This window comes from Ipomoea nil, unplaced genomic scaffold, assembly GCF_001879475.1.
Source record: "Ipomoea nil cultivar Tokyo-kokei standard unplaced genomic scaffold, Asagao_1.1 scaffold0302, whole genome shotgun sequence".
Taxonomy (NCBI): Eukaryota; Viridiplantae; Streptophyta; class Magnoliopsida; order Solanales; family Convolvulaceae; genus Ipomoea; species Ipomoea nil.
The window spans coordinates 3,503,698-3,527,893 of NW_017616730.1; the positions used below are offsets into that span (position 1 = coordinate 3,503,698).

The 24,196-nt window shown below is 38.5% G+C and overlaps 2 protein-coding genes and 1 pseudogene across 3 annotated transcripts; 2 read left to right on the plus strand and 1 right to left on the minus strand.

Annotated features, from left to right (window-relative positions):
* The first annotated feature begins 7,165 nt into the window (after positions 1-7,165).
* Positions 7,166-10,490, plus strand: LOC109164374 (omega-3 fatty acid desaturase, endoplasmic reticulum-like). Of its 2 annotated transcripts, none has more exons than XM_019312960.1 (9): positions 7,166-7,267; positions 8,198-8,545; positions 8,657-8,746; positions 8,852-8,918; positions 9,012-9,104; positions 9,194-9,379; positions 9,478-9,558; positions 9,643-9,780; positions 10,058-10,490. In XM_019312960.1, the coding sequence occupies exons 2-9, from the start codon at positions 8,220-8,222 to the stop codon at positions 10,238-10,240; spliced, it is 1,164 nt and encodes a 387-aa protein (XP_019168505.1). In that variant the 5' UTR covers positions 7,166-7,267; positions 8,198-8,219; the 3' UTR covers positions 10,241-10,490. The 2 variants fall into 2 exon arrangements, with proteins under 2 accessions (XP_019168505.1, XP_019168506.1); XM_019312961.1 differs by lacking the exon at positions 7,166-7,267 and adding an exon at positions 7,445-7,813.
* Positions 10,491-18,269: 7,779 nt separating this feature from the next.
* On the plus strand, positions 18,270-20,085 carry LOC109164358. The gene is made up of 2 exons (XM_019312959.1): positions 18,270-19,341; positions 19,650-20,085. Exons 1-2 carry the CDS (start codon positions 18,477-18,479, stop codon positions 20,012-20,014), a joined length of 1,230 nt encoding a protein of 409 aa, XP_019168504.1. The 5' UTR covers positions 18,270-18,476; the 3' UTR covers positions 20,015-20,085.
* Positions 20,086-22,534: 2,449 nt separating this feature from the next.
* Positions 22,535-23,026, minus strand: LOC109158977 (annotated as a pseudogene).
* Positions 23,027-24,196: the final 1,170 nt, after the last annotated feature.

The window sequence follows — 24,196 nt, forward strand, 5'->3', positions numbered from 1 at the left end:
CTCAAATATGTGAAATGTTATTCAGTTTCAGTTTATATACACTGCAGTTTCATTTCACTATAACTACAGTATCATTTTGATATAACTGCAGTGTCGGTTTGGATATACTGTAGTGTCAGTTGGTGTTTAATACACCAAACAAACGGACTTCGTTAACTCTAACGGCGGGCCGTTTCTTTACTTAAAGAAACGACGCCGTATATGGGCCGCGGTGCATAATCGATTATGCACCGCGGTCTATAATATAACAACTGAAAAATTGGTTGAAAATATGGTTACTAAAAATCAGATGTTACCTAAAGTTTTAAACCAATTAAATTGGTTGAAACCAAAAAAATAAAAAAATAAAAAAAAATGAAGAGACAAAAAAATCCTTACTATAAAAATAGAAAAAATCATGAGAATGATTAAAAGTGTCCAAAAAATGATAGTTTGGATGTAAAATGACAAAAATGATAGTTTGAGACTAAATTTAAAATTGCCACAAAAAACAAGAGACCTCCGGTGAAATTAACTCAAATTTTAACTTTGATTTATAGGGAAGTTTGCAACCGTAATCTGAATGTGTAATTTTAAATTTGTCAAGAACTGATCAGTTGAGCAGAGTTTTTTGCACTTTTGGTCCCACGACGTACTATAGTGGCACTATCAGAATTGATCCACGACTTTCAAACTTTGCAATTTTAGTCCACGACTATTGTTTTTTTGGTAAAAAAGGTCCTTCCGGCCACTTTTCCGTCAAAATTCCACCGGAGAAAAATTTCTTCATTTTTGAAGAGGGCTAAATTTGACATTTCGCTTGAAATAACAACATCAATACTCCAGGTTTGCAATACACTTTATATAAAAGCATATTCTGCACTTTTCGTACTAGGCAAATTTAGCCATTTTAGCCCTCTAAAAGGAAGAAATTTTCCTCCGGTGAAATTTTGACGGAAAAGTAACCGAAAGGACCATTTTTGTCAAAAAAAAACAATAGTCGTGGACTAAAATTGCAATGTTTGAAAGTCGTGGATCAATTCTGATAGTGTCATTATAGTCGTGGGACCAAAAGTGCAAAAAACTCCAATTGAGCATGCTCGTGACTATCGAGTTGTTTTCCATCCTCAACTGAGTCTTCTACAGTTGCTAAAAGATAATTGCAAGTGTGTATATTGGCCCCATCACCTCCGAGTGAATATAAGTTGAGATTTTTGGATGTTTCCCTCCCTCTCCATCCAAACAAATATTAATTATTCGGTATATGTATAATATATTATATAAGAGTCAAATTTTATTTTTTGTATTAAAAATTAAAATAAGATCACTTATAGTCACTTTTAAAAAAAAAAAATTATTAGTAAAATACTAAAATTCACCATCAATATCCAAGAGTTTACATTAAGTAAAATATATACTTTTGTTTTCTTTTTCTCCCTCTTTTTTTTTTTTTTTCTTTTCTTCTCTTTTTTTCTTTTCTTTTTTCTTCTTTTTTTTTTTGCAACGACTCCCCCCCCCCCCCCCCTCCTCCCCCCTTTTTTTTTCTTTAAAAAAAAAAAAAAAAAAAAAAAACCGAGCACCCTGGACGGACGTCCGGTGAGTACCCCGCTAGCTGCTGACCCCTTTTAGTACACTTTGGCGCCATTAATTTCTCCTTTAATTTGCTGACATGTATGTATGTAGAGGCCAGTCACCTTGAAATAATCAATCTAGCTAGCTTGATGCATTATAGCCTTCTGAAATTAGAAACTCCCAAGCATGGCCACGTACATAAATGCATGCCAAAAAACTTTCCACGTACCTGCAGATGTGTATATAATTTTTCATGCATTCCCTCAATTCTTGCCACGTATATATATGCATGCATGCATGCATGTGTCCCCTTAGCATGCATGTATATGAGAACAGAACCTTTGTGAATATATATCAAAAGTGTTTTGGGATCGTGAGAACTGAGAAGCCATTATTATTGTCCCTTTCGAATATCAACTGTTCCTTGTGCTCGAAGACGTGGGAATTTGTAGCGTCATCAATCATCAATCACAGTTTTGTGTCTGCTATCTTTCGCTATAGTAATCCAATATAATGTTTTCTAAGACTAAATTCTAATCGAACCAGGGAATCGATGCAGGTCCGAATCAAGGGTATCAGTGGGTTGTAGAAGTCAATTGTTTGAGGAGAATTTTTTCAAGGTAGGAATCATGAGATTATATGACTTTCACTATCGTTAGAATATAGAGGCATTTTAGGATTATTATTTTTTGTAGGGCTCTAGGTTCAAAATATGTATAAATAAATTCTATAAATAGAAAAATGGAAGACAATTTTTACTATTCACAAGCAATATTCATCAATACAAATTAAAATACATATATTATCTCAATATATTTTTATATTCTTGTTATTCTTCTCCCAAAGGCAATTCTAATAACAATTGAACTTATGATTTCACTACCACAAAAATGGATATTATGTCATTCAACCTACATGAAAACTTTCATATGAGCTAGAGTCCTACTCTAACCATTTGACCATCCCGAGAGGGGAAATTATAAGGTTTTTTTTTTTTTTTTTTTACTTAGGTGATTCTGGTTTTTTCTTTCTTACGCAATTTTAGCTTTGCCAGACTAATTCTAAGCCCACAGGATCGGACCCAATTCTTAGATCCACTATGGACTTTTTTCCAATACATATTTTCAGTAGAATTCGAACTCCAACACTGTCACATCCACTCATGACTTTTAAGTCATGCGACGAACCATCTACAATAAGTTCCGGAAGCAATTTTAATTTAAGATTCTCCTGCACTTTGTATGTAAGTTTGTAGAGTTAGCTAGTGTAATTCTTGTTGCCTAAAAATCAAGCCAAAATTCATGTCAATAATATCACAAGGTATCAAGATGTTGAGTACTATCCGTAACTATTATATAAATAGAAAAATTCATAATTGCCCTGTTTGTTAAATAGTTAGTCTATAAGTCAATTTTCACTTATTTGACCATTATTAATTGTTTGACTTGGTTTAAAATTTAATATAAGTGTTTGGTTAATTAGCTGTGCTTTTTGTACCTCAAAATACTAAAATTCAAAAAGCTACTCAAAGTAACTTTTTCAATTAGCTTTTTGTGAAAAGAAATTATACTAAACAGCTAATTACCAGACACTTTTCTACAATCAGCTAATGTTATCAACTAGTTATACCTTCTAATTAACTTAATCAACTAACAGCTAATAACCATTTACTAAACAGAATATATATATATATATATATATATATATATATATATATATATATATATATATATATATATATATATATATATATATATATATATATATATATTCCTATTCGCACCCTATTTTTCTGTGACAAAATGTGAACATTTGTGGGATAAAATGAATGTCTTTTTCTTTTGTTGTTTTTTACTTTTTACCCAACGTACACTTTTAATCCTAATCAGTAATCTTAACCAATTTTAGTTACTTTCTCATTTGAGTAACAAACCATTGATATTACCTTTAATTACAAATAAACAATGATCTCAAAAGTTATAGTATCGTAAATAATTTATTGTAATCAATAAATTATCCAATTAGGATCGCGTTTCAAAATTTAACTCTAACAGGGCGTTTGGTTGGAAGGGGGGAATTATGTGGGAAATGAATTGTAATTCCATGGGAGTTGAATTACTGGGAATAAAGTGGGAATTTAAATTTCAGTGTTTGGTTGACAGGAATAGAATTATTGGGAATTTCAATTTCAATGTTTGGTATACATGGGAATTGAAAGGGAATAAGTAGTATAAAGTAAAAAATGTCCATTGTTGTTGTTAGACATTAATTTGAGGTTAAAAAAGGAAGGGGTAATTTTGACTCATCACTATCTTTTTTTCCCAGGAATTAAAATACCAGGGCGGCAGGGGGGGGGGGGGGGGGGCATGGGATTTTAATTCCATGAAAATGGGGGAATTGCAATTTCATGGAATTACAACTCCCTCCAACCAAACTACGAAATTTAATGGTCTTTAGAATTAGGTGTGAATTAAGTGGGAAGAGAATTTAAAATCCCTCCAACCAAACGCCCTGTAACTCATATTAAATATTGTCACAAATTTCATTAACCTAAAACACCATTTACAAAGTTTGCTCTTAATGTTATGTGTTATTTGTCAAAGTAAATCAAAATTGCTCGCACGAGCAACTTAGTTGCTTCATAGATGGTAGATTGTGTGTAAGGGTATAAGGTATATAATCAATCTTTAACAAGTTATTTGGTTGACACGAATTGCATTGCAATTCCACCACAACTCATTGGCCACTCCAATTATACAGCACGTTTGGTTCACGGAATGAATTTTGAGGTAATAGGAATGCTATTCCATAAGGAATAGAATAGGCAAGGAATAGAATAGGAATTGCATTCTATTGTTTGGTTCGCGGAATGAATAGACTTTAGGAATTATATTACAGTGTTTGGTTGATTTAAGGAATAGAAATGAAATATGTTTTAAAAGACATAAATACCCTTATAAAAATATGTGATGTTGGCGATGGTGGTGGTGGTGGTAGCGGTGGTGGTGATGGTGGTGGTAGCGGTGGTCGTGGTGGTTCTAGGGTGGTAGTGGTAGTGGTGGTGGTGGCGGTGCAGTGGTGGGGGCGACGGTGGTGGTGGTGGCGGCGGTGGTGGTGATGGTGGTGGTGGCGGTGGTGGTGCTGGGGTGGTAGTGGTGGTGGTGGCGGTGGCAATGGTGGGAGCGACGGTGGTGGTGGTGGGGGGGGGGGGGCGACGGTGGTGGTAGTGGTGGGGGCGGCGATGGTTGTGGCGGTGGTGGTGGTGGTGGTGGCGGCAGCGGTGGCGGTGGTGGTGCTGGGGTGGTAGTGGTGGTGGGGGCGGCGACGATTGTGGTGATGGTGGTGGTGGTGTCGGCAGCGGCGGTGGTGGTGGGGGCGGCGACGATTGTGGCGATGGTGGTGGCGGTGTCGGCGGCGGCGGTGATGGTGGCGGCGACGACGGTGGTGAAATAGGATAAATGTATATATAGGATAAAAAAAAATTAGGTTAAAGAAAAGGGTAAAAAAGAAAATAGATTATAAAATCTATTACTGAGGGTTCAGTAATAGGCTAATACCAGGGGGGGCCCCTAGTAATAGCTATTACCTTATTTGAGGTAATAGGCTATTACTAGGAATAATATTCCTGGTAATAGAAATGGTTACCAAACAAAAGAATAGGCTTACTGGGAATGCCATGTCATTCCCGGCCTATTCCGTGAACCAAACGGGCCAATAGTGTTTGGTTGAAAGGAATTGCAATTCTCTCATTTTGTTAAATTGCAATTCATGGATATCTCTCCCCCGTCCAAATTGCAATTCGGTGGTAGAAAATGACATGGGTACCCTTGATTATTATTATTACTTTTTATCCCCGGCCCGACAGAGCATTCACCAAGGCTAGACCGGTGCTCACTGCGCACAAGGAACCCCCCTCACTTTGAGAGGTTGCTCCCACACTGCCGCTGGTGAGACTCGATCCCTGATCATTCTTTCAAAGTTTCACTTCTATGACCAGTTGAGCTACCCATGCGGGCCTTTTTATTTATTTATTATTATTATACACGGACGTTTTAGTTTTTATACCACTTTTTTTTTTTTTCTTTTCATTCCCATTTTTCAATAATTCTTTTCATTTCTATCAAATAATGTAATTTGAATTCAATACTTTATTTGTGAGGCATCTTTTTTTTTTTTTTTTTTTTTTTTTTTTTGGTGTGTGGACGACTAAATCAAAACTAAAAACAAAGTAATAATTAAGAAAATTTATAGATTTAACGGAATATACGCAATAAAAGGGATAAAGTACAAATAAGCCACTGAACTATTTGGAAAATAGCAATTAAGCCATCGAACTCAAATAACCCTCAAATAAGCCATTGAACCCGGGAAAATAGAGCAAATAAGCCATTTAACCCTGAAAAAAAGAGCAATTAACATTTTTTACAGGTTAACTCTAGGTTTTTGCTGATTGGATTGCCAAATGTTTATTTTATGAGTAAATACCAGCGGAGGTCCTCTGACTTTGGTGGCATTGTCACTTTTAGTCCTCAACTTTTAAATCTACCACTCTTAGTCCTCTTACTTTTTGTTTCTAGCCATCTATGGTCCTTCCGTTAAACTTGACCATCTAATGCCGTTTTCTCAAGGATAATTCAGTCCTTTCATAATTAATTTATTAATTATTATGTTTGCGGAGTCATACCGAGATATCCCGACGTCATTTTGGCACAACCTTCATACCAACTTTTGTACGCCATTTTGATTCACGAGCTGGTTTTGTACACATTCATAGCTGGGAAACCATTCTTTGACTATTCTGATGAGGAAATTAAACATAATAATTAATAAATTAATTATGAAAGGACTGAATTATCTTTTAGAAAGCGGCATTAGATGGTCAAGTTTAACGAAAGGACCATAGATGGCTAGAAACATAAGTAAGAGGACTAAAAGTGGTTGATTTAAAAGTTGAGGACTAAAAGTGGCAGTGCCACCAAGGTCGAAAGACCTCCGCCGGTATTTACTCTTTATTTTATTTACGTTTATTATTATTATTTTTATTAATATTATCCACTTAGATAGTATTATATCTTAAAGTAATTATATCAAAATAGTTTTGTCTTGTCGAGATTTGATTTATTTATTATTATTATTTTTTCACTGGATCTTTTGTTTAAAAAATAATAACAAATAAATAAATTAGATCTAGACAAAACAAAACTACTTTGATTATAATTACTTTAAAATATAATACTATGTAGGTGGATTATAATAATAAAAAAACGTAAATAAAATAAACATTTGGCAATCCAATCAGCAAAAATCTGGAATTAACCTGTTAAAAATGATAATTGCTCTTTTTTTTCGAGTTCAATGGCTTATTTGGGGGTTAATTGAGTTCGATGGCTTAATTGCTTTTTCCCAAATAGTACAGTGACTTATTTGTACTTTATCCCGCAATAAAATAAAGTTGAGTGAAAAGGGTAAAAAGAGAAGTTTTAATTTCTAAAGGCAGACATGAAATACATTAGAAACTGTAGCGTAGAATATAATTATACACTAATTCTCTATTTTGGACGGAAATATACGTGAAAAATGAGCTTATAAGATTTTTAAAAAAATAAAATTGTTTAATTATGGTTTTCCCAACACAAAGTTCTATATAGTGGTTGTATATAAGGAACATACGGCATGCATCCTCCACATCTCTTACTCCTGTCTAGCAGACTCTGAGGTAAAAATTCTTATCTTCAATTCTCTCCTCTTCTTTATCTTCCTCTTGTCGCAAGAAACCTCAGAATATGCATCTTGGAACAAATGTATGCATTTCATAAGCAAAGTTTGTTTTTTTTTTTTGGGTCCGAATTATTTGAGTCTCGATCTGTTGTGCCAAAGAAAGAACATTTTTTTGTGTTTGTTTTGTTGATTAATTTGAATGAATTGAGTGGCATGTTATTTCGATTTGAAAAGTACTAATAGGAATAGGGAGAGTTATTAGCGGCTTATGGGGTGATGGGGTTGGGCTATTTTAGTGCAAAGCCTCACAGCATTTAGTTTTGGATCTCAAAAGTCGGGTTGTTTGGTGTGGGCTGTCGATTATAGTTTTGGTTTCAGTGATTCGACAGTGAACCTAGTACTAATGTGCGAGGGACAAGCGTTTTTGTGTATTAGCGAGTTTGAGACTAACTTCTTTTTCACCTGCGCGGTGACGCCAAAACCTCTATCTGCTCTTCCCTATATAATTCGATTGGTGGAGAAGAAGGGTATCGCTCTTTTGGCTGTAAGTTCTTCAAAGTTGCTGTCTTTTCCTGTGTGTTTTTTTCCTTTTTTTAATGTAGGAAATCTGGAGGTGCATTAGCCGTTGAGGTTTCTTCTTTTGATTCATGCTTTGCATGTGGTTAACCACTCGGGAGCGCACATGGCCTGTTGTCTGATAGATGCTAAAAAAATCTGTGTTTTTTGTAGCGTTTTTTTATGCATTCTCTGTATTTTAATGTTGTTTTTTTGTTCTGTTCTTGTTTAGATTCTTCTTACGTATACGATTCTGTGTTTCAGTGGTGGTTGTTTAATTGTTTTAGATTCGCATTCTGATTTCGCCTTTTGAGAAATAGCCAATTGTTTAATCCTAGATTTGACCTAAAATCCCCCCCTTTATATGTTTAAGGATCCAATCTGGGTTGTGGAAGATGGGTTCGCTGGGAGTGAGTGAGGATCTTAAGGATGCGCTGCCGGTGAATGGCGGCGGCGTGGCGGTGCCGGATGGTAGTGTTGATGTGGAGTTCGACCCCAGTGCGCCGCCGCCTTTTAGGATTGCGGAGATTAGGGCTGCCATTCCTAAGCATTGTTGGGTGAAGAATCCATGGAGGTCACTTAGCTATGTGTTGAGGGACTTCATTGTTGTGGCTTCTTTAATGGCTATGGCGGTTTACTTGGATAATTGGGTGTTTTGGTCTGTCTATTGGGCTGCACAGGGCACTATGTTTTGGGCCATTTTTGTTCTTGGCCATGACTGGTAGGTGGCAACTGTACTTTTTGTCGGGATTTGTATTACAGTCTGTAGTAAGCTGTTCATGTTTTTGAATCTGTTTGTGTTTTTTCGCCTTTTCGGTTTTCTTGGTTGCAGTGGCCATGGCAGTTTCTCCGACAGTCCCTTGCTCAATAGCGTGGCTGGACACATTCTCCATTCGTTCATTCTCGTACCTTACCATGGATGGTTAGTTTAGTTTAGTTCGTTTCTCGATTCTTGTCTGTGAATCTCTACGGTTTGATTTGAATCTCGTCTTGTGTTTTGAACAGTTTTGTGTTGTTAATGTTGTAGGAGGATTAGCCACAGAACCCACCACCAGAATCATGGAAATGTTGAACGTGATGAGTCTTGGGTTCCGGTATTTTTTTTCCCTAGATTCGAGATTTACTTTTGTTGTTTTTTTTAGGTAGTTTTTTTAATGCTTATGATGTTTTTGTTTTTATTGTTCTAGTTGAATGAGAGTTTATACAAGAAGCTGGATTATTCAACTAAATTTTTGAGATTCAAGATTCCTTTTCCTTTACTCGCCTACCCTGTCTACTTGGTGAGACACCATACCTACCTTAGTGCAATACAATTGTTTTCTTCTTTTACTTATTAAAAAATTATCGGTCACTCTCTATTGCTTTCCAGATATGGAGATCTCCGGGGAAAAATGGCTCTCACTTCAGCCCTTTTAGTGACTTGTTTCAACCCGAGGAAAGAATGTGCATTGTTATTTCAACTCTCTGCTGGTCAACAATGGCTTCTCTTCTCGTTTATCTTTGCATCGTGTTTAGTCCACTCCTAGTTTTCAAGCTTTACGGTGTTCCCCTCTTGGTTAGTTAGACATTTGTCACATCTTAATCCTTTATTATATTATTACTCTGTATAGCATAGTCTGCAATTGGTATTAAACTAATTGCGCTTGTACACAGATTTTTGTCATGTGGTTGGATCTCGTCACCTACTTGCATCACCATGGTTACGATAAGAAGGTCCCGTGGTATCGTGGCAAGGTTTGATATTCTCGCCTTTTTTTTCTAAAACTACGTTTTGGTGATTTTGGTGAAGACTTTTGTCTCTGCTTGATGGTTTTGCAGGAATGGAATTATTTGAGGGGAGGATTAACGACAATTGACCGTGATTATGGAATCATTAACAACATCCATCATGATATTGGCACCCATGTTATCCACCATTTGTTTCCCCAGATTCCCCACTATCATTTAATTGAAGCCGTAATGCACCAATGCCCTTTTTTTTTGTGTCTGTTTTATCCCGTGTTGCAAAAATCCCGCATAGGTGCCAATTAATCGCTCGCCTAGGCTCTAGGTGCTCGGCCTCCTAGGCGCCTGCCTAGGGGCTCTAGGCGCTCGGCCTCCTAGGCGGGCCCGCCCGCTTGGCCTCCTAGGCGCTCTAGGCGCCCTAGGTGGTCCCCGAGCGCCTAGCGATTTTTTCAACATTGGTTTTATCTGTTATAGTTTTCTTTCTCAAACTCGGGTTCTTGAAATGCAGACGAAAGCTGCGAAGCCGGTGCTGGGGAAGTACTACAGGGAGCCGAAGAAGTCGGGGCTGATTCCGTTCCATCTCATTCCCGTTCTGACAAAGAGCATGAGCGAGGATCACTATGTGAGCGACGAGGGGGAAGTCGTTTTCTACCAGACCGATAGAGATATAAGTTCTAAAAAGGACGCTTGAGAGATGGGGAGGCTCTCTTCTTCTGGTTTTTTAGAGTGTATCTGTCAAAGACTAGAATTTCTGGCATATTGCCATATTTGGTGATAAATTTATCCCTAGTTATTACAGTAGAGAAGAGAAATGAAGAAGAAGCTTATACAGTGTACTTTTGGGGCAAAAGAATGGGTGGTTTTGCCCATTCCAGGCCTCATCCATTGCATTGAAATTTTGCTAATGGAATAAAAATGATTGATAATTATGAGTCTTCAAAGTCGTTTTGTGGTGCAGAACAGTGGTAGCAGATACTCTAAATCTTGACAGTTTTAGTGTTCATCGTATTTGAATAATTGGTTATTGGTCCAAGAAGCTGTCTTTTTCATGGATTGTGATGGATGAGGAGCATGGCACCAAACATGTTAGCACTACTCACTCTGCCATGAAAAAGATGACAGACTTGTCCCCATGGTCTGCTCAAGACTTGGTTCATTTCTTTTGGGGATTTTCAATAGGTTTAATTCTATGTTAAAAAGGTTGTGTACATTAATCTACTTTAGACACTAAAGATAAGTGCTTTTGTTTTTTGCCCAACTTGCCCAACTTGATAACTTAGCTTTATAGTTACGGCAGAAACCTCTTTCACCGACCTCAGAGCAAGAGGCTTGAGTTTCCAGGACCAGAGGGGTGAAAGTTCTCGAGATTAGAGTGTAGACTCTCGAAATTGGAGTGTAATCAAGAGGTGTGAGTTCCATTTGGAATTGTCTCCTTTTGAATAATGGGTTTTTTGTTGCCGCGACAAATGGTTTCATGGACTGTTCGTTGTCTCTGGTCGTGACAGAAGTTATGGAATGCAAGGAAGGTTTTACGTGGTTAAAAGATCGTGGAATTAGAATCCGTTAAAAGATCATGGAATTAGAATAAGGGCTAGAAACTGATTGCTAAATTTTGATAAATGAGTTAAAAGACTCCACTGTAATAAGTCTCCCCTGGGTACTATTATACACTCATGCACTAGTCTTATAGCCACATTTGATTCAGTAGTGTGTTTATGTACAAAGGGCAGAGAACCAAATCGACCACACTTTAGCTAGAGCAACTGGCTTTCAGACTAGCTCTCAAAACTGGGATTTCATCCCACAAATTTGTATTCATTCATTTTTACCTACCTAACTTAGTAAAATGAGAGTGGAAGCGATAGATTAATTCAATAACAGAATCAGAATACAAATATACTCTCTTAGAGAGAGACCTAAATAATAGGCTTAAGACTAGAACAATTATTCTATGCTATAATATACAATAGAATAAATATAATTAATAAACATAGTCTAACACTCCCCCTCAAGCGCAAGGTTGGTGGCAGACGACATTGAGCTTGCTACGTAAAGTACCAAACCGGGCTGCTGGAAGCGGTTTAGTGAAGATGTCCGCAAGCTGATCTTTAGTCGAGACAAAGTGAACCTGGAACTTGCCGGAAGAAACTTTATCCCGAACAAAGTGGTAATCCACCTCAACATGCTTGGTGTGAGCATGGAACACAGGGTTTGCACAGAGGTACGTGGCTCCAAGATTATCACACCACAGTGCTAGTGGCGTGGAAGAACACAGACGAAGCTCCCGTAACAAGGACACGATCCAGGTGACCTCAGCACAGACATCGGCTAACCCCTTGTATTCAGCTTCAGTAGACGAGCGAGCCACAGTCCGCTGTTTCCGCGAGACCCACGAGATCAGATTGGTCCCCAAAAACACAGCGTACCCGCTTGTAGACTTCCGATCTACAGGACATCCGGCCCAGTCCGAATCCGAGTAAGCATGAATATCAGACGACGCGGAAGGTGAAACACGGAGACCGTAGTCGAGGGTGCCCTTAATATAGCGGAGCACACGCTTGAGCAGCCCCCAATGATCTTCCGTAGGAGTATGCATAAATTGGCACAGACGATTGACCGCATAGGACAAGTCTGGCTTAGTGATGGTGAGATACTGCAGGGCCCCGGTGAGACGACGGTAATGAGTCGGGTTGTGAAACGGATCAGTGGACTGACTAACAGGCTGTGTCACAGCTGCGGGAGTGGCTAGTGACTTGCACTCGGACATGCCTGCTCGTTGAAGAATGTCCCGCATGTATCGACGCTGAGTCAGAATCATGCCATCTGGGGTGGTAACTGTCTCTATGCCAAGGAAGAAGGCCGGCTTTCCCAAGTCCCGGATTTTGAACGCCGTGGACAGCCGATGCAAGAGAGAATCAATCAAGGTAGTGTTATCACCCATCATGATAATGTCGTCAACGTAGACGAGTAGGAACACACGGGAATCCCCTGCAGAGTAGTGAAAAAGGGACACATCTGTTTTGGAGGCAACAAAACCTGTCACAAGCAAAAAATCATGCAAACGATTGAACCAGGCCCGTGGAGCCTGCTTCAACCCATAGAGTGAGCGCTGTAAGTGGCACACATAATTAGGATGATCCGGATCTTCGTAGCCTGGAGGCTGCCTCATGTAGACAGTCTCGGATAGATGACCATTTAAAAACGCGTTATGGACATCCAACTGACGTAGGGTCCACCCACGGGATACGGCAAATGAGAGCAATAACCGTACTGTGGTCGGCTTAACCACTGGACTAAATGTCTCGAAGAAATCCTCGCCAGCGACCTGGTTAAAGCCCTTGGCTACTAACCTAGCCTTGTAGCGTTCTACCGTTCCATCGGCCTTACGCTTAGTGCGAAAGACCCACTTGAAGCCCACAACATTCATGTTCGGTGTGGCCGGAACTAGCTGCCAAGTGTTATTGTGAAGCAAGGCGTTGAACTCTTGATCCATGGCATCCCGCCATTGTGGATGCCCAACAGCCTGCGAGTAACAGGTTGGATCGGTCGTAGTGGCGGTGAGAGCGTGAAACGGCTCTCCAGTGCCCCGTGTCATACGTCGAAGCCGCATAACGTGATCCCGTTCACCTGGTTGAGCCCGTTGTCTCCGTTTCCTGGGTGCACGAACAGGTGCCCGAGGAGGAACAGGAGGTGATGGAGCCGGGACAGCACTACTGTCGTAAGTCAATAAAACAGGGCTTGACCCCCACGGAGAGGCATGCACTTCAGGCGTTGTATCATTCTGTTTCAAAGGACTTGTTTCAAATGAAAAATTAGTCTCGTCAAAGCGGACATGACGACAGATATAGGTTTTCCCGGTGTTAAGGCACATGCAACGGTAACCCCTAAAGGACGACGGGTAACCTAAGAATACACATGGACTCGACCGATACTCGATTTTGTGACGGTTATACGGGCGTAAGTATGGATAACATAGACATCCAAACACACGTAAGTAAGTATACGTGGGCGGAGTCTTATATAGGCGAAAAAAGGGTGTATCAAACTTTAGTGAGGCTGACGGTAACCGATTTATAAGATAAGTTGCCGTTTCAAAGGCATGATCCCAATAGCGCTGTGGGACAGACGCTTGGGCCATTAACGCCAAGCCAGTTTCGACTATATGGCGATTTCGACGCTCCACACGGCCATTTTGCTCGTGTGTGTAGGCACATGATTGCCGATGTACTATTCCTAAGGATATGAATGTTTTATGTAGCTTTTGGTATTTCCCCCCCCCCCCCCCCCCCCCCCCCCCAAATCAGACTGAACGGACTTGATAGAACGTGAAAATGTACGTTCTACCATCGCCCGCCAAATATCAAAGATTTTATATATATCTGTTTTTAGACGTAGAGGATAGTACCAACAATAGCGAGTACAGTCGTCTACGAATAATACAAAGTAGCGGGACCCGTCCGTTGAAAGAACCGGTGCGGGACCCCATATATCGGTAAAAACAAGGTCGAGTACATTTGCACTAGATGTAACTACCCTATCTAATGGAAAACGTGCCGATTTTCCAAGTTGGCACGGTGTACATAATTTGGGTGTTACATTTTTATTTGACTCGACTGGACAATTTTGTAAAACACGACGCAAGGCTTGGCTGTGTGGGTGACCGAGACGCTGGTGCCAGACCGTGGAAGAGGCACGAGCCGAGACGAACACGAAGTGATTATTTGGTAGAGACAACGAATAGAGTCCTCCCGAACTCGGACCTTTAAGAAGCACCGCCTGAGTGATTGAGTCCTTCACAACAAAGTAAGAGGGGTGAAATTCAAAATAGCAATTATTGTCCCGGGTAAACCGGTTAACAGACATCAAAGACACTGACAACTCAGGAACATGTAACAAATTAGACATTTTTAACGACTTTTTGACCGTAGGAATTATTGCATGACCCACACTCGAGATCACCAAACCTGTGTCGTTGCCTACTCGTAAGACGTCATCTCCGTGGTAATCCTCGGGATTGATAATCACACCGGAATCGGGGGTGGCGTGGGTTGAGGCTCCGGTGTCCGGCAGCCATGTGGTGACCGACGATGGTGGCGCTGCTCCGTCTCTTGCAACGGCAACGTGAGCCTGCGACGGCGGCGGCTCCGTGTACCGGCGGTAACAAAAAGCGGCCGAATGGCCTTGAGAGCGGCAAATCTGACAGCGCAACCCGCCGTTCCGGCCACGTCCGCCGCGACCGCCGCGTTGGTTGCCTCCGCGTCCACCACCACCGCGGGATTGCCTGCCACCACCGTCTCCGTTCTGCCGTCTGCCTCGACCGGCGTACATCGTTGCTGGAACACCGCCTTGCGTCGCCGGTGGATAAGCGGGATAATCGTCGGCATGTATAAATTGTTGTGCCTGGAGGTAATCGGCAAGCTGAGGGATGGAGACGGACCTGCCCGCGATCGCCAGTGAGGATGCGACTGCTCGGAACTCCGGTCGCAACCCCCGAAAGACGTACAGGTTCTGTTCAGTTGGCGTCAGGGTTCGGCTGGCAAGCGCAAGATCTTCAACCAGATGTTGCGCACGGCCCAAATATTCCTCCGTGGAACTGTCGCCCTGCCGTAACGTCTGAATCTGCCCGAGCAGATTCAAGCTTCGGACCTCCGTCGACGACCCGAGAGCCGTCTCCGCCGCCAGCCACACGCCGCACGAGGTTGTTCGGCCAAGAGCGAGATACATGACTTCCTCCGAGAGGGAGGAAATCAATAGGGACAGGATCGAAGCGTCTTGTTGCACCCATACACCGTACGCCGGGTTCTCCGTGGAAGAAGCGGCATCATCAGGACCACTGCCGGTCGGAATCTCCAGGTGTGATGAGGGGCATGGCCGCGTACCATCAACAAAGCCAAGAAGGCCTTGGCCGCGGAGAAACGGAATCACCCGTGTCCTCCAGTATAGATAGTTACGGTGCGTCAATTTTAGCGACACAAAATGGTGTGCGCTTGTGAGGGTGTTAGGACCAGAGTTGCCGGAAGAAACAGTGGTGGCCGTGAGGGTGCGCTCGGAACTGGAGTGCGACATGATCGACGCTACGAGAGAGAGAAAGGTGAGAGGGGGATATTTTCTGGCTAACTGATACCAGATGAGAGTGGAAGCGATAGATTAATTCAATAACAGAATCAGAGTACAAATATACTCTCTTAGAGAGAGACCTAAATAATAGGCTTAAGACTAGAACAATTATTCTATGCTATAATATACAATAGAATAAATATAATTAATAAACATAGTCTAACAAGTAAGAGTCCTTGTTTTTGTCCCAAAAAAAAAAAAAAAAAAAAAAAAAAGAGGAGGAAAGGCGTGGGTCTCTCGAGATTTTTTTTTTTTTTCCTTCTTCTAATTTACCCTTAAAAACGTCTTACTAAATCTTTTTTTTTTTCCAACTTAATGAATATTTTTGGAAATTTTGTAAATTATGACAAGTTGTCATATTCCGTCATGCATGGAGACCCAACTTTGATTTATTCCCCATCTAGGAAAAAACCAGTTTTTTAAAAATGATTTTTAATGATATAACTTAAAATGGCAAAAAATTAAAAGTAGATTCAAACCCTAATTCTCTCTCATCTCTGCATTTCGACTTCTCAAAATTTTATATGGTCGTCGCCTCCGTGAAACAAGCGGATACAGACAGCGTTCGCCTTCATTGTCTTCTCTGCCTTCACGTTTTTCTTTCATTCTCCACCTTCGCACGGTTATTTTTCTTTACTTTGTTTTACTGGTTTAATTTTGTTTGTCATTTCTGTGTTTTTCCTCTCGTTATTTTGACGAGTTACTTCCTCTCATTTACTTGATGAGTTCTTTTTTCATAAAGCGTGAAACGATAAAACTGGTCACGGCGTATATGAATCTCATCTTGGGTGACAAACATGATAATGAAAAGAGACTCCTCTGAACTATAATATGCAATTGAGCCCGATGGAGATATCTTCATCAATAGATAGAAGAATAGAAATAGATACTCAGGTAGTGTGCAAGACTATTCAACCACTGTCAGTCTTGGGTACGTTTGACCAAATCATTAAAGAAGCTTTAAGTTCCACCAAAGAATTCAGTTTCAAATGTGTGAAATAGTCTGCGAATCAAGTTTTCTTTTAACATTACTACGGAAGTTGTTTCTATGTCTGACCGTAAGAAATATTTAACCATTCTATTGATCTTTATTGTAAACGTTTCAGATTAATGAATTAACTTCTTTATTTAAATAAACAAATAAAACGACACAAATCAAAGTTCAGAATCAAAATATATATGAAATATTATAAGTTTTAGTTTACGTCAGAAAACAAGATTCAAGAATCATTTGAAATGAAGTAAACTGAAAGGAAAATGAAAAACGACACTCCATTTTGTGCCGTCCCCGTAACAAAATTGTGCTTAAGGAGTAATATATGACATTACGAAATAATTAGTTTGAGATAATCATTTGAAATGAAATAAGCCAAAAGAAAAACAGCAAAACGACACTTGGAGTGACGTCTTGCTAATACTCCAAACTAAATATTGTTTAATTTGTCATGAGCAATTACATGAAACTATAAGATGCTTAATTTGTTATGAATATTAACCTTGTACGTAACAAAATGTATTCAAGGAGTAATGTATGATATTAACAAATAATTAGTTTGAGATAATCATTTGAAATGAAATAGCCTAAAAGGAAAATCAAAACGACACTCTATTTTGTCCCGTTTCGCTTGTACCTCAAACTGAAATTTGTTTAATTTGTCTCAAAAGGAACTGTAGAGTGAGTGAAACACAATTATCATATAAGGACATATGTTTAATTTTTGTCAACAATCTCTCAATCAAATCTATTGTACAAGATTTTTATTATTTTTTTAATGCAAATTATTATACATGACTGGAGTTTACCAAATGTACACAAAAATATTTTGGTCAAACTTGGTAACCACAAAGTTATAAGTTCAATTCCTAACGACAATGACTTATTAACTTTCATGATTTGATGTGATCAACTATGAGCCATTCATACTAGTTTGCTTGGTCACAAGACAGGAATTATTCAATGCACACCCTTAAATATTAGTTCTGAGTTTTTCTCGTTATTCAAAAAATTGTTTAATTTGTTACAAATATTATTAACCTTGTAACTAAACAAATGTATATAAGAGCAACCAAAAAAGTGATTTTTGCTCAATTTTTGAAGAAAAGTGAAAAACATAGTTTATGACTTTGTGTGGAGGAGAGAGAATATTTGGAGGCATCTTGCAAGCAGCTGATTTTTTGTGAGTCGTGCGAGGCTGGGACACAGAGAAAGTGACCAAAAAAAGATGATGTGACCAAATTACCCTTACCTCAAACGTAGCTTAGCCAAAAAAGGTATCGAAAGGATAAAAAATGTTCAAAATATAATAATCTGATGTGTTTAGTGACAAAAATCATAGTCTAAGATTAAACGTGAAATTATAAAACACAAGAAATTTTTACTGAAATTAACTCTTTCGTGAACCAAACAATCTTTGTATTTATGTACACTCCGTATTCCGTATGATATTGGGAAATAAGTGGACAAAATTGTGACAATTTGACTGGTCGACCAAGGTAGGAACATAGACCCTTTTCTTTCTCCATCAGTGTCATGCCACGTAGGCTCTCCCACCTGGCAGAAGTGACACGTAATCCCACGCTTCCATAGTTCCATACTTTCAAACCCAAAGCCCGCCACCAACCACCGCATCGCCGCCACCTGTTCCCCCTTTCTCTCTCTCTCTCCCTCTCAAAAATTCAAATCTCTCTGCTTTTTTCTTCACTTTTCCTCCTCCTATTCACACTATTCTTTTCCCGATCTCACTTTACCCTTTTCCCCTCCTTGTAATTCTCACTCTCCATTCCCAACTCTCTGCTTTCATGATCAAAACATGAAATTCTCGTCATCTTCATCTTCTTCCGCCGCCGCCGCCGCAGGCGGCGGCGGCTGCAATGCGGCTGCTTCCAAAAACGCAGATCCGGGGTGTATCGCCGGAATGTTCCGCCGGCTTCTTTGCTCCAATGCTCTTCCGACACACCCCGCGGATCACGTGAGCTCTGTTTCCACGCACCCTTCAGATCATGCAGTTCAGAAGAATCAGCGAATAAAACTGGAAGAGGGAAAAAACTCAAAAAAGATTGAATCTTTAGCGAGTACAGGGGTGGTGGCTAGGTTGATGGGGCTGGAATCCATGCCCAGAGTGGAGTTAAACCCTAATAAAGCCATTGCGAGAAGCCAGTCGATGAACTCCATGGATTCTTTGAGGGAGTTGAAGTCCACGAAGGAGAAGAATCTGCGAGCTTGCAGCTTTCGCGAAATTCCCACCTACTTGGAGCTTGAAGATGAGAATTTCTTCATTCTGAGCTTCGAGTATGGCGGCAAACAGAGGAGATCAGAGAACGAAAAGAAGACGAGGAAAACAGAGAAAGTGAAGAACGGAAGAAGGGAAAGTGTACACCAAAACAACAAAGAGAATCAAGACATAAACCAGGTTTCAGATAAGAATCTTAATGCTTCTGAGATAATTACTGGTAGTCATGGAAAGCTTCAAGATTCCACCAACATTCTTAGACCCACCAGAAAGGATGCTAGCAAGAAGAAAGACGAATACAAGCAAGAAAGATTCAAAAAGAAGAAGAAGAAGGATAGAAGAGATGCAAAGAAAATTGAAGCAGACTGTGATTCAGAAAAATCCAGCCCAAATTCTGTCCTCGGATTCCTCGAATTCCCAGCCATTCAAGACATTCCCAGTTCAGGTTTGTCTCATCCCATGTTTCATTCATTCAAAACTGTTGAGCATATAACCATTAATGTGCAATCCAACTATGAGCTTAGATTTTTAGTTGAGATAGAACACATGCTTCAATTAAAACAAGGCAATCCAGCCAAGTTGGTCAGACTTAGTAACCACAAGTTACAAGTTCGACTTCCATCTATATCAGCTATCGACCTTCTTGGTTAGATCGGGGTTAAGTCAGTACACACTTTCAGATAATGGCTGCAGGTTTTTATTGTCACTCAAATTCTGGGTTACCTCTTGTTTAATGCTGACATTTGATTACAGAAAAGTTTTCAAAATTGGCAAGTTCAAAATCCAGGCGGACATTGTCAGAAGAGCTTGAGAATTACAGGAAGCTGAAACTGATAAGCGATGATTTCCAGCCCAAAAGAAGCGAAAAAGTGATGAATTGGGGGTGCAGCAGAGATGAGAATGATGTGAAACTGTGGGGAGAAATCTGCAGATTGGCTGATGCAGAAACACTTCAAAACAAATGGCACCATGAAGAAATATGGAAACAAGAAAAAGTTTGCAGCCAAGAGATTATTGGTGGGAGTTTTGAGTTTCAAATTCTTGATGAGTTGATAGGGGAGATGGTGGATCAACTTATCATTGATTCCCATATAGATTCACTTTGTAATTTGACTTGATACTCTTACTTCCTGTCCTTGTTTAAATTTCATAAGTGTACACATTTGGTGATATAAATTTTATAGGAAATTTTAAATCTCGATTCTAACTGTGTTACAAAAAAATCCTATGCAAATGGACATGATACTGATTGATATATTAGAATTTCTATACATTTTATATATGCTAAATAATGATTCATAGGAAATGTAAATCATCATTAGTTAAGTTGTATACTAATTTGCCAATGACTTTGTGATTTAGTGACACTAAGTTGTTCTTTCATGTGAGAGGTTGTAAGTTCGTAATTATGAACAGATACTGCATTGTAACAAATTCAATAGTATTCAAAAAAAAAAAAGTTGTATACTAATTTTAACCAGGATAAGGTTACTTACATCATTTGATATCTATGTATATAAGGGTTTTTCTATTGAAAGATTTTTCTCTAGTGTTTTAAAATAATAAGTTAATGTGGAGGCGAGATGCAATAAAAGAGAAAAAAAAAATGTCTAACTGCTAAAATGGATTCTTTTCATTAAGGATTCAAAACTGTGTTTTAAAAAAAAAAATGTGTTGCATGCATCAACGCTATCCAACAGGCCCATTAGCGATTTAGGGTGATCACCAATTGGCCCGCAAATTATTTTGTAGATCCGAGTCTAATGTTCACAGTTTACCAATCGTTATTCCGTGCACTCCGTACCTCCCAAAATGACGTCGTTTTGTTAAGTTGTTAAAAAAAAATTCTCTGTTTCGAATGCACATAAACTCATAATAGAATACATACAAACTCATAACAGAATACACATAATCTAACATAATACACATAAACTATAACATAATACACAAACTCTTAACTGAATACACATAAAATCTTAACTAAATTCACATAAACTCATAACACAATACACATAAACTTTTAACTGAATACACATAATGGGGTTTGGTTAACATAATACACATAAACTCTTAACCATGGTTGCAATAGGCGTTAGGCGCTAGTCGGGCGGTAGAGTAGCGCCTAGCGCATAGACGGCCTAGGCGGGGCCTAAGCGGCCTAGGCGGCTAACTGAAAAAATGAAAAGCAATGCACGTGTGTAGGTGCATATATGTCATATTATACATACATACATACGTACATACGTACGTACGTACATACATACATACATATATATATATATATGTCATATAAATGAAAAAAATTAGCAAGGTCAAGCCAGTCGGGTTAACTCGGCTAACTCGACAGAAATTGACGAGTAAACTCGGCGTAATCGGCCGAATTAGGCGCTAGGCGGGCGCCTAGGCGACCGGTCTCCTAGGCGGGAGCCTAGGGGAGAAATCGCCATGGCCTAAGGGCGCCTAGCGCCTAGGCGCCGATTACTCGGTGCCTAGGCGGGATTTTTGCAACCCTGCTCTTAACTGAATACACATAAAATCTTAACTAAATTCACATAAACTCATAACACAATACACATAAACTTTTAACTGAATACACATAATGGGGTTTGGTTAACATAGTACACATAAACTCTTAACTGAATACACATAAACTTATAACACAATATACATAAAATTTTAACTGAATACACATAATGAGGTTTGGTCTGTTCAGATGGACGGAGTGAGGTCAGCATAAAACGCGCGCGTTTTGTACCTGAGCGCACATTACTATGTGCAGCGTGGTGCACGATATAATTTGCCACAGTTTACATGCCAAATGTTCACAAGTAGTATGTAACAAAAAATTTATATGTAGGTTGTTCCACTAATGTTGCTCTTACATGTATAAATATTGTAACACTTTTTACAAGTTGCATCTTATGGTTGAAGTATGGATGCTAATACAATGTAGTTTTTTTTTTTTTTTTTTTTTTTTTTCTTGGGTACATATAAAAGCCAAGAAAATACTAAACTACCACCTATAAAAACAATCTCATTTTAAAGTTCATATTATAATAATAATAATAATAATAAATTATAATAAAGTAATAAATGTTTTTTAAAAATATACTTTTGTTGAACTTTACACAAACTGTATTTTATAATGGGCTTCATCCGTGATGCCTAGCCCAAAAAGTTGGCCCGTATTCAACCAATTTTAGCCCACATTATACCCTTATGGCAAATTATGTTGTGGAAACGTGTCCAGCTTGCAAGGTGGACACGGTTCTAAAACTGTCATAATTGTGAACATAGAATTCTATAATTATAAATATAGAGTTCAATAATTTTGAATATAAAGTTCAAAAATTATGAACATAGAATTTTATAATTATGAACATAGAGTTTTGTAATTGTGAATATGAAGTTCAAAAAGAGTAAATACTCAAAATGGTCCCTCGACTATAGCTATATTCATAAATTGGTCATCGACTTTCAATTTTAACCAATTAAGTCGTTAACTTTACAATTTTAACACGATTTGGTCCTCCGTCTATTTGACCGTTTGTTGACTGTGATTTTTGAGGATATATATGTAATTTCATGGTCCATTGTCGGTTTTTTAAGGTTCCGATTTTCATTTCCAGACCGCACTGTTATTTGAATCCACTACCGAAAGCAATCTGCCAAATCCTGTCGCCTTTCTTCATCCTCCTTTTGGATTCAATGTAGTTGAGTTCGTACCAGGGCAAAGAAGACGACATGTTTCTGAATCGGTGCAGCGTCATCCTGGATGCCTCCACGTGCTCCGACGAGAGCTGCAGGTTCTTCTGGAGATCGTTGATGACAGCGCGGCCGCCGACGTTGATGCAGAAGTGTTTGAAGGCCTGTTTGAAGTCGGAAATGTAGGGTTTCCATTTGGGATTGAAGATTTTCTGGTCGATTAGGGTGAAGAGGAAGAAGAGCTGCTCTGACGGTGGGAAAACGAACGGGCCGATTGTGGTTATGTTGGATTTGAGGGCTTCGCCGGCGATCACCATTAGGTATTTTGAGAGGTTGATTCCGACTTTTCATTGCGGATCTTCCTGCTCGTAAACGCAGCGGTAGGCTTTATCCTCGGCGCGCTTGTGCATGCGGACCACGTGCATGAGCCAGTACTTGGCCCGACCCGAATCACGCTTCTTGTTGGACCAAATCGTGTTAAAATTGCAAAGTTAAGGACTTAATTGATTAAAATTGAAAGTTGATGACCAATTTGTGAATTTAGCTATAGTTGAAGGATCATTTTGGGTATTTACTCGTTCAAAAATTATGAATATAGAGTTCAATAATTATGAACATAGAACTGTGTCCACCTTGCAAGGTGGACACGATTCCACAACATAACAATTGATACCCTTATAGCAAATTATATTGTGGATTATGGTCCGCTTTATAAGGTAGACTACGTATATACTCTGTATGTTTATTTTCAATAATAATATTTTCTATGCGCAATGTGTAAAAATCGTTACTCAATATTAGTACTCTATATTAAAATATTAAATTTATTTAAATTTTAGATATCAATATTATTGATTAATAATAATAATAATAATAATGTAAACCATTTTTATAAATTTGATATTTATATTTTATGAAATAACTTATATAGTATTTCAATATATAATGTCTATATATTATTATCATTGAAAAGATAAGAAAACATATTGTGCATGTATGTACATGACAACATTAGTTGAATATATATATATATATATATATATATATATATATATATATATATATATATAATAGAAGTTATAATGGTAGGGGTATGTTTGATTAAAAATATTATATAGTACAATTTTTATAGCATAATGTATTAAAATAAAGTAACGGAAAAAATGAACATAAATAAATGGTATAACTTTTGTTCGTACTTATTAATTTTTAGATTAGATATTATAAGTTCATTTTTATATAATACAACAACAAAAAATGAATTTGCAATAAATAAGAAATAAACATGTAGTATCTAAATCTAATCTAAAAATATAATAAGTCTCAATCCAAATTATACATCTGGTTTAGGTCTATTTTCTCTGTTAAATGTTTGTATACAATTATTTAAAAAAAATATTTTAATATTTAGTATTAATATTAGACATATATTTTTTGCACATCACACTTATAAAATACTAGTATAAAAATTTCAAAATTAAACATGTATATAATATTATGTAAATCTAGGCATAACGATCGAAAAAAGTCATACCGAGTATTAATTAATGCTCCGTGCGTTTTTTTTTTTTTTTTTTTTTTTTTGGGAGGGGGGT